This window comes from Ochlerotatus camptorhynchus, unplaced genomic scaffold, assembly GCF_037179485.1.
Source record: "Ochlerotatus camptorhynchus isolate MF236.1 unplaced genomic scaffold, CSIRO-AGI_Acam_v1.1 ptg000404l, whole genome shotgun sequence".
NCBI classification, from domain to species: Eukaryota; Metazoa; Arthropoda; class Insecta; order Diptera; family Culicidae; genus Ochlerotatus; species Ochlerotatus camptorhynchus.
In genome coordinates this window covers 965,038-975,162 of record NW_027040890.1, presented here as the reverse complement: position 1 = coordinate 975,162, position 10,125 = coordinate 965,038, and the positions used below count along the sequence as shown (strand labels likewise).

General features: G+C 38.9%; 2 protein-coding genes across 2 annotated transcripts; one reads left to right on the top strand and one right to left on the bottom strand.

The window, feature by feature from the left end:
* Positions 1-245: 245 nt before the first annotated feature.
* Positions 246-1,716, bottom strand: Sec20 (vesicle transport protein Sec20). Its single transcript, XM_065233541.1, has 3 exons — positions 1,519-1,716; positions 1,278-1,450; positions 246-1,148 (listed from the first exon to the last, which is right to left on the bottom strand). Exons 1-3 carry the CDS (start codon positions 1,597-1,599, stop codon positions 713-715), a joined length of 690 nt encoding a protein of 229 aa, XP_065089613.1. The 5' UTR covers positions 1,600-1,716; the 3' UTR covers positions 246-712.
* A 4,559-nt stretch (positions 1,717-6,275) lies between these two features.
* LOC135710842 (STAM-binding protein) lies at positions 6,276-8,807 on the top strand. Its single transcript, XM_065233539.1, has 4 exons — positions 6,276-6,477; positions 6,543-7,608; positions 7,669-7,771; positions 8,074-8,807. The coding sequence occupies exons 2-4, from the start codon at positions 6,560-6,562 to the stop codon at positions 8,131-8,133; spliced, it is 1,212 nt and encodes a 403-aa protein (XP_065089611.1). The 5' UTR covers positions 6,276-6,477; positions 6,543-6,559; the 3' UTR covers positions 8,134-8,807.
* The last annotated feature ends 1,318 nt before the right edge of the window (positions 8,808-10,125 follow it).

The window sequence follows — 10,125 nt, the reverse complement described above, 5'->3', positions numbered from 1 at the left end:
AATGCGGAATACTAACAAAGTTAGGAAACGAGAAAAAAGTGATTTTAGTGACTTCCAGTTGAAAAAAGTGACCAGTGGAATTGAAGCATCGAGGATTCATATCTTCAATAGGCAATTGTTTGTTTTCCACAGCATTTCCCATGTGGTTGTTTGTTGTAGATAGCGGGTTCGATTGTTTAATCAAAAATTAATGGGATAATCATAACCAAGCATCCTCTTTAAACTTTCCATTTATTTTCTATTTAATAAATAGTTATTTTTATGTCCGTAGCTTAGATAGTAAATGCATGCATCAGTGATAGTTATTACCTGATTCACAAATGAAAAAAAATAGTTCAAGTATGAATATGAGCCAGCTCCACTAAATTTATTCATTATCACTACATTCTTCTTCGTCCGTTGATAAAATTTTCTAGTTCACTTTGTTTCGACATGCATGGTTACTCTTTGCTTATATGCGTTTAGATTTATTTCGAAAATTAGTTTCTTGCAAGATTTAAATAGTTATAGTGCTTACGTTCAACCTTTTTTTTCTCACACCATCATCATACTTTTGCTGCGATAGCTACGAAATTGTCTTTTTTAATTAGCTAAAAATACTCGAAAGGAAATCTCAATGCTCGACAAATTCAATCTAGCCTTTTCCTTACCAACAGCTAGTAAAACAAAACATAAAAGTTAGACAACATTTAACAGAATTTGTGTCCAATATCTAGAACAGTCTCTTTTGCACGATGTAGAATACACAGGCTAGAAAGAAGGAGAATGCGAAGAATAGTAGGATTTTATCGGTGCATTCACGTCGGCCGTATTTCTTCAGCAGCTTGCCTGATTGTGAGATGGTACCGGCCGTATTTAGCAGTTCATCTCGCGTACCTTCCACACTGGAACTGGAGGAAATAAGAGTCTCCAACGTGGCGGCGCTTTTATGCGTTGTCTCCGACAGTTGCTGCGATATCGAGCGCATCCTATCGGTTACACTTTCCTGCTGGGAAAGTAGAGAGGATCGGTTTGGCTTGCCGGAGGTTCCCGTCGGATGCCGTTGGCGCAATTCACTTTCTGGGCTGATGGCAAAAAGTTCGTCCTTTTGCTGTTTCTCGATTTCGAGCATAGTTGATATGTTTGCTTTGCGGAATGCTTGAAGTGTTCTGAAAACAGAAAGGTTATCATATGGTATATTTTTATGTTTTTTGTTCACTAATGTTGTCTTCCAGTATCTATCGATCTACGAATTTATAATTTCAATAAATTTGTTCAAGTTTATAATATGAACTTACTTTGAAAACTGCTCTCGGTGCTGATCGACTTCCTTGAACACATTCGGATCGCCTTCGTCCCGGGCCCAGTCGTCCAACCGTTCGATGCACTTTCGCAAAGCCGCTATCTTCCCTCGACCGGCTTCGTTCAGAGTGTCCAGTTCGGCTATCGATCCGCGGAATGCTAGAATGTCCTAATGGCACAAAGAAAAAATAAATAAAATAAACTCAAACACAAAAAAAATATGTTCTCCGTTCTTACCTGAATGATTGCCTTTGCGTGAAGATTGTTGTCGACTATGTCTTGCCGGATGGACGACAGCGTGTATTTGTGGGATTCCATTCTGGTTCAACGAGATGAATCGTTTGCTGGAAACCGAATTCACAATAGTCGAAAAACAACGGCAATTTCAGTGAACTTTTCACATCACTTGAGGAAAAGTTTGGTTCGGGAGGTTCAAGACCGAGGATCACAATGACACATCACCGTTTTATTGTTTTGGTTTTTTACTCGTTATCTGCATCGGTTGTCAAAAAGTGCATTATTTTTTGAAAGAAAGAGAGTTTTTGAAAGTATTGAGAGTGAGTGCCTGAGATTCAGGGATGCCAGATGTGCGAGATGTGCAGAAACTACACGGAGAATCGAAACAACACAACATTAAGTTTTTCATACTCGCCTACCCGTAAAAAAAAAGAACGATACAGGAACAATGAAATGTATTATAACCATACAATAGAATTTATTGTACTGAAAATAAATTGTATTGTCAACAACGATAAAATAACAATTGAATTTATAATTTCCACAATAGAATCTATGGTAAATGTGGAAATCTACAATATAACTAGGGGGTTGTTATGTATCATAACCGTACAGAAAATCACTTTTTCTCGAATAAACTTGAGTCATTTACCATTAATTTTATTGTTTAAAAATTCATGCTCTATGGAACGTATTGTAGATCTATTGTAATAACAATATTTTAAATTTACTTGTATGATATACATACAATCAGTGATGCAAAATATCATGACACTCACGTGACACTCGTCTTCGCATCAACCGACTATCGCTGACAGATCGTTTTGTCACGCAGTGAGAGTTAGAGCCATGGCCAACAACAATCACCTATAATGGTCGTTGCTCACAAGCAAAACGCAACACTCGCTGCTGATGATGAGAAGCACAACGAAAACAGTGAAGACTTCTGCAGTACGATCATGAGAAAAAGCGAAACGACAGAAGAAAATGAAAACATTACCTACGCATTCCAAGTTCGGCTCGGCAGGCGCGACTGTGTGAGTTACAAACAAAGCAGGCAACATGAAACGGAAGCTGTTGGGCTCACTCACCAACACACTCACATAAGCAAGCAAAGCAGCAACTGCTTCAAAACGAGCACAGATGAGTGTCGTGATTGTCGGGAATGACCAGATCGGTTGAGGATCACAACAGAAGACGACATTCACCAGTTGCTTTTAACTTCTTTCGTCAACTTGATGGATGGTCATGGAGAGAGCTTCGACGTGCACATTGATAGGAATGTACGAAGCGTTACTACCATCAGCTGTTTGGCGATCGTGATTGTGATAGGTCGCAACTCTGCATACAATAGGATCGAATGTTGGCAATAGATTTTGTTGTGATTTTGTATTATTTTATAGTAATTGTATGGTTATTTTTTCCGGGTAAGTACACACCAAATTTGAATCACTGAACGTTCCAGCAAAATAATGCTGCTGAATTTTTCAGCAATTTCAACTTCTGTAAAAATGACAACCTTTTCATGAAAATCAGCAATATTTCTTTACTGATCTTTCAGCAATTCAAAATTCTGACGTTTGGCAGCATTTTGCTGATTAAACTTTTAAATTCAGTAAATCGAATTTGTTTTCACAATATGAGCTTCAAGCTTCTGAAAAGATCGTTGATACAAATATACCAATAATAAAGATAAAATCACCAGACTATTTTCCAAGTACACATTTATTAAATATAACCAGTGTCCTAGCCAGTGTCCTTACCTACATAATTGTAATTATGTGTAGTTTTTTTTACCTCTTCCTCCTCCTGCGGTTTGACCGGTGGTGTACGAATGCAAAAATAGTTGCGACTGTGATGCTAACAGTTTGACAGCTCTTTGACTGGGTGTTAGTTTATGTTAGCTGATTTTTTTCGGTAAAAATATCGTTTGCTGTTTTTCAGTAAATCATTGGATTGCTGATCATGATCCAGCAATTCGTTTTACTGATAATGAAAACTTAAATTTGGTGTGTACAACCAACAATCAATAGTTTATTCGATTGAGCCTGTACAAACAAAGTAATTAATAATAAAACCAACAATCAATACGAAACTAACGATTTTAAATTGGCTCACTACTTGACAAGCCTATTGGTCCCAAGCAAACGATTAACGTACCCCATTCTAGTCGAAATTCTAGTACTACACAATGTTTGTTTTGATTCGCTATGAAAGTTTGACAGATAAAATGAGGGGTTAGTGGATTTTCCTATGTTTCGAGGGATGAATCGATTAGCTTGGGACCGAAGAGAGTACCAGCATAGAGGTAACTCTAAGACCACTGGGTCCCGAAGAAAATCATTATTATTTTTGGCTCACTCAGTACCAGAACAACGGTCCCAAGCAGTCCCAAGCTATTTCACTCACCCCTGCATGTTCTGCATGTATCCACGCACCCCTGATGTTATCTGTCAAACTTTCATAGCGAATCAAAACAAACATAGTGTAGTAATAGAATTTCAACTAGAATAGGGTACGTTAATCGTTTGCTTGGGACCAATAGGCTACTAAAGTGGTGAGCCAATTTAAAATCGTTAGTTTCGTATTGATTGTTGGTACCAGAGCTTAGCCAAAAATTTGAGCGACGGGTGTTGGTGTTTAATGTTCATAGGATGATAAAAGTCCCATGTTTTAGGGTTTTATAATGCCCTCTAAGGCAGACCAGAAACCTAACAACGGTCTATCAACGGCCGGAAAGATGGGGTACATTGTTGGAAACCGACTATACTGCCCTGTGCGGCATAACAGTCCCATTAGCATTTTTGGCGATTATGAGTTATACATTGGAATCGATTGTCAAGTACCATCACTTTACAATGTACACGAAAAAAATCCTACTTTGTTCAGAAAATGTCGCGAAAAATAACAAAACTATGTTGTCCCATCTATAAGAGCCCATGGAGAAAAAAATCTTCAAGCGCGTTTTTCTCAGCTTGCTGTTTTAACGAATGGGACAACTATGCTGAAAAGGGCAGTATAGAGGATGATGAATAGACTTCTGTAGTTTGTTTTGTGTGATCATTATTTGAAATAAGGGTGCTAATGGGGTCTGAATAACTGCCTCTTTCTGTTGAGCCCACTCTAGAATCTACATTTCGTATTTATATCTAAGTCTGGTCTGAGTTCCTCTGGTATATTCAATTAGATGATGTTCCTGAATATATATTCAAACAGCAAGTCATGTTGTGAATAACTTCAATGACACACTCAAAATAATCCACACTTTAATAGTACGTGGAAAATCACGTAAGGTTTCAATTTTCTCACTTTAGTCTACTTCACGTGCCTCTCGTAAAATCTATGCAATGCCACCTGAATGTTAAAAGAAATTCCAACTACACCCATTTATTTATCCAATGAAATTTACGTGATTTCCACATACCTAGAATCTATGTGCGTTTCATGTAAGTCTTAAGTGAATTCCACGTATGAAAAAAATAGGGCACTTTGCTGGGTGTTCAACATGGTGGCATGAGTATAAAGATGCAGATTTGTTGCTGTTGTATAGTATTTTTGGACTGGTTGAAAACGTAAGTATAACATTTAAATTATGCTGTAAACTATTCGTTTTTTTATTAGTTTATTTGAAGGTGACAAGCAGCAAAAGCAGTTAACTTTTCTCTTTCTTCCTTTCCAGCCCCACCATGGACCGCTTCGGATACCATCAGCGTGATAAGCAATAGCGACGGAAGCGAACATGCACGGTTTCTGCACTTCTACAAACACCTCAACTTTGCTCAACTTCAGCAGTTGAATTTGCAGCTCATGGCTCCTCATCGGTGCGGGAAGATAATGGATGGTATTACCTGCTATTAGCAGCTCAAATGGAGGCGAAGCTACAAGGAAGCCGGGAAGAGTAATCGTCCCATGGAGGCACATTGACCAAACGTCGAGTTCCTGATTGGTTATATAGCAAAGTTTTTCTTTTTCTTTTGTTTACAATAAATTGAACACTTTAATGCAAATAAAGAAATTCCATGAATTTTATTGTAATAAACATTAAAATTATGAAAAAACAGCAAACAGCAGTAACAATAATGGTACAAGAAATAACTTAAAAATCTATCGACAGTTTCACGTAACTTCTACGTGATAATCCTGTGACGTTTAAGCTTCATGAAATGAGTGCCCCTACATGAGAATCACATAGTCCTTACGTGAAAAGTACGATGGAAAAAATCTACGTACGTTTTCACGTAGCATTGACGTGAAAATTAATTTGAGTGCAGTTATCCAGCAGTAAGAGGAGGTACACTCAAAGATAAATTAAATCAAAAAAGCTTAAAAAGTATGAAAAGTAATAACACTATGAGGTAGAGGAATGATTTCTCTATCATTTGGTATAGTTTGTTTGTGAGATTGAGCTTTTATTCAAGAGAAATCAGTAATTGATGTGTTTGTTTTCAAAAGCAATTACGCCCAAATCTCAAATCACTCCGGAAATCAACCATGATTCTACGTCCACGATTGTCTGATGTCTTTTTTACTCATTAATGGGAACTTTCAAGTTAGCGTGAAGATCCCATTCACTCATGTGAAAAAAGTTGCAACACACCTCCAGCCTATTTTGTTTCTCTGTTGTGCTCTCTCATTTAGCTCGGTTTTATTTTCCTGTTTTCTTCGCATCTCTCAGTGTAGCACTCAAAAGTGCCGTCAAAAATCTAGCAAAAGTGCAGCGAGCGCCGAGTAGCGACAGCGCCAGTGCAGTGCGGCTTCCCCCGTGTATGAATCACCCAAAAAATCACCCATCCAAAACCATCAGAAACTGCTGTAAAGAGAGAGTGAGATCAAAAAACATTCGGATCGAATCCGAAAAACAGAAAATCAACAGTGTTCAGGAAAATTAATGAAAGTTATTTTATGAATATTTATTGTCTCATCGGAATTGATTCCGGATCAGTCGATTGCATTTGAAGGGTAAGTGAATCAATAAATTAGGGAACCTAAGTTTGATGTTTGATGGACAAGTTTCACAAGTTTAGATAACACTTTGGTAGTGATGGCCCTGAGAATGGATCTAATGACGGCTGAGTCCGCACAGATGGGAACTATAGAACCACAGGAACGATTGAGACAGCTAGCTGCTCTCAGCAATAGTATCGAGGTCGATGCTAATATTCCAATAAAAAGATACTACAGATCCGGACTGGAAATGGTTCGCATGGCAAATGTTTATCACCAGGAGGGAAACATTGATTGGGCATACATTTTGTATGTCAAGTTTATGACTTTATTTCTGGAGAAGGTTCTGAAACATCCGGAATATAAAACTGTGCCTGCGGATCTGAAGCAACAGAATCAGAAAAAATTGAAGGAGGTTCTTCCCATGGCTGAAAAGTTGAAGGTGAAGCTATTGGAAAGGTTCACTAGGGAGTATCAACAATTTCTGGAGGCTAAGCGTCTGGAGAAGGAACGAGAGGAAAAGCGAATGCGAGAAGAAAAAGGAAGAGCGAAGACTATGCCAATTGCACCCCCTACGAATTTGCCACAGCCTAGCGCACCTTCCTTTTCTCCGTCAATGCTGGCCGATTCGGATATGCTTGACCGTGTGCTCTATCCAAATGATTTCCCTACCGATCCTAATCGCTTATCCGGCACTGGCTTGTTGCTGCCAGATACAAAGCCCATCCCAAAGCCAGCATTCGATCGTAGCCTAAAACCATCACCCACCTCGGTTCTGGCCGGCAGCCTGCGACCTGTGGTAGTTCCAACGAATACGATGGCCAAATTTCTTGCTCTCGCTTCACATAATACGCTTAGCAATGTGGAAACGTGTGGCATTCTTGCTGGCCGGCTGGCTCAGAATAAACTGTTGATAACGCACGTGATTGTTCCGAAGCAACGGGGAACTTCGGACAGTTGCACAACGATGAACGAAGAGGATATCTTCAACTTTCAGGATCAACACAATCTAATTACGCTCGGATGGATACACACGCATCCTAGTCAGACAGCATTTCTTTCTTCGGTGGATCTACACACGCACTGTTCCTATCAGATGATGCTAGAAGAGGCGATCGCTATCGTGTGCTCGCCAAAATACCAGGAGTGCGTTTGTACTTTAATCTTGTAATGCCAATAATTTGCTAATATGTTGCTCGTTTCTAGAACTGGGTTCTTCTGCCTGACACCCAGCTACGGGCTGGATTACATTTCGCAGTGTCGACAAACGGGCTTTCACCCGCATCCAAAGGATCCTCCCTTGTTCATGGTGAGTAATGCGTTCTTCACTGACTGTGCCTACATGCCAATAAGGGGTCATCCAAAATTAAGTAAGAGGGTTTTTTAGTGATTCCCCGAGCAATGCGGGAGATCAAATTGAAACCAAAATTTGCTGTTGTTATGTAACTTATTTTGACCTAAAATGTGTTATACAAAACAATAATATCAGACTACCCTACTCCCCTAATCCGCTAATCCCTTACATAATTTGTGGATGACCCGCATTGATCCTTGAAGCCATCTTTATGAAAGATAGTAAAAGTAATAAAATACTTTCAAAATGCCCAACAGGAAGCACTCCACATCGTGCCAGACGACACAGCCAAAATTGAAGTGGTTGACTTGCGATAATTTACCCTCGATAGTGAATGTTCCAAAATAGACTTACAAGAAGCACACAAACATTCGCACCAATAGATGCTAGTGCAGATCGACGAAAGACCGCTAGATTGTGCGTACCGGTAGATTTATTTTTTAGTAGTATTTCAAATTAGGAACACCGCAAATTTCCTCTGCATTGAGTTTAGATGGTATTATTCTATTTACAGATGCCTATATATTTATTATAGAGTCAGAACAAGGGGACCTATTCTGCCGCTATTCATATAACAGTCCCGTGTCCCATGTACGTGGGACTGTTATGCGAATAGCGGTAGTATTGTGTAGTGCAAAGTGTTTAATATTTCTAGCTAGGGAGAGACGTACTTTCAAACAACAAAATAATTAATGTAATCGTGTGTAGAGCGCTTTAAACGAAATTATAGAAAACTTAGCACGTGCAAGGTGTGAGCGCTTTACAGTGAGCGAAACGATTTTCGACAGTGTATGGGGTTGATTTCTGAATTGCTTGATGTTTTTTTTTGTATTGTAACTACAAGTTTAACCAATAATTCCAAAGAAGCGCCAAGTGGCTACCTATTTCAAAGCTGGTAATTTTTCCGTTTGTAGCAATGTTCTGACGTCCCCGCGATAGCTGTGTAGGTGCGAGAAAATATCACATGCAAATTCGATGTTAAATCGAGACGTAATAATAAATCAAAACTAAATTCTGTTCTCGAAATTGTAAACTGCATAAAGTTCTTTTGATGACCTTATCCCGAGCAAAGTATGAGATCAAATTGAAAACTAAATTTAATGTTGTGATTTCACTGATAATGGTTACTCCGGTTGCTGTCGTTTTGGTCGTTTTAACGGTTAAAATATCTAAAATCTACCTATGACATCACATTGAAAACTAATTCTGGTATCAGTAAGAAAACTGAACATTCAATTTAATTAAAATAATAATAATAATAATAATAACAACCCAAATGATTGAACTATTCCACAAATAGTTTGGATGATACCTGGAACACGTCGTTAAGCTAAATAACCATAACAATTTTATTCGGGAAGACAAAAGCTGCGACAACATATTTTTGAATAGCAAAATTAAAACAAAATTTGTTATCAAATTTGTCAATCGCGTAAACTGAAATCAAATAATGATTTCAGACCAGCAGGTCCCGAAGAAACGTGCTCAAATTTTTGGCTCAGCTCTAGTACCACAAACGAAGTGACAGACGACTAACTGGCGAAGAAATCCATTAAAATAATGTGGTTCACTGTAATAGAATTTTCTTGGAAGCTTGTGCCATCATCCACCAGATGGGTTAATTTTTTTGTTTTGATTTGAACAAAGTTGATTTTGTGTACAATGATTCTTTGACAGTGTGCAAAGAGTGTATCATTTTGTCATTTTTTTTACGCATTTCAGTTTTGAGTAGAGTGAAAGAGATAGAACCAAAACATTCTAATACATTTAGTGAAAATGCTAGTACAAGCCAGTAGTAGTGGTGTTGCCATGTGGTACACTGAAAAATTGAAATAGCAGGTTAGTCACCAAAGTTTTCGAGCCGCTCCGTCTGTCACTTCGTTTGTGCTAGTACTATCTTCGGTCCCAAGCTAATCGATGCACCCCTCGAAACATTGGAAAATCCACGAACCCCTCATTTTATCTGTCAAACTTTCATAGCGAATCAAAACAAACATAGTGTAGTACTAAAATTTCGACTAGAATGGAGTACGTTAATCGATTTGCTTGGGACCAATAGGCTAATCAAGTAGTGAGCCATTTTAAAATCGTTAGTTTCCACCGGTTCCACGACGACCGATTCCAGTGCTGCCACAGCCACTGTCATCACCGATTGGCTGCTGCTCGTACCGCTACTACTGCTGCTCAAGCTCAAACTGCCGGAGCCCCTGCAAACTCAGGTCAACAGACGACTGCTGCTCCTCAGCCGCAGGATCTCCCTAAAACCCCTGGGCTAAACTGGCGTCTGGATGGACTGTCCCGCGCGCTAT

What these genes read in the sequence shown, in the direction of transcription:
- Sec20 (XM_065233541.1), bottom strand. Translation starts at nt 1,599, where the DNA reads ATGGAATCCCACAAATACACGCTGTCGTCCATCCGGCAAGACATAGTC. An exon ending in ACGCAAAGGCAATCATTCAG is followed by an intron (nt 1,451 to 1,518) that starts GTAAGAACGGAG and finishes TTGTGCCATTAG; the next exon opens with GACATTCTAGCATTCCGCGG. An exon ending in CACCGAGAGCAGTTTTCAAA is followed by an intron (nt 1,149 to 1,277) that starts GTAAGTTCATAT and finishes TTCTGTTTTCAG; the next exon opens with AACACTTCAAGCATTCCGCA.
- LOC135710842 (XM_065233539.1), top strand. Translation starts at nt 6,560, where the DNA reads ATGGCCCTGAGAATGGATCTAATGACGGCTGAGTCCGCACAGATGGGA. An exon ending in TGCTCGCCAAAATACCAGGA is followed by an intron (nt 7,609 to 7,668) that starts GTGCGTTTGTAC and finishes GCTCGTTTCTAG; the next exon opens with AACTGGGTTCTTCTGCCTGA. An exon ending in AGGATCCTCCCTTGTTCATG is followed by an intron (nt 7,772 to 8,073) that starts GTGAGTAATGCG and finishes AATGCCCAACAG; the next exon opens with GAAGCACTCCACATCGTGCC.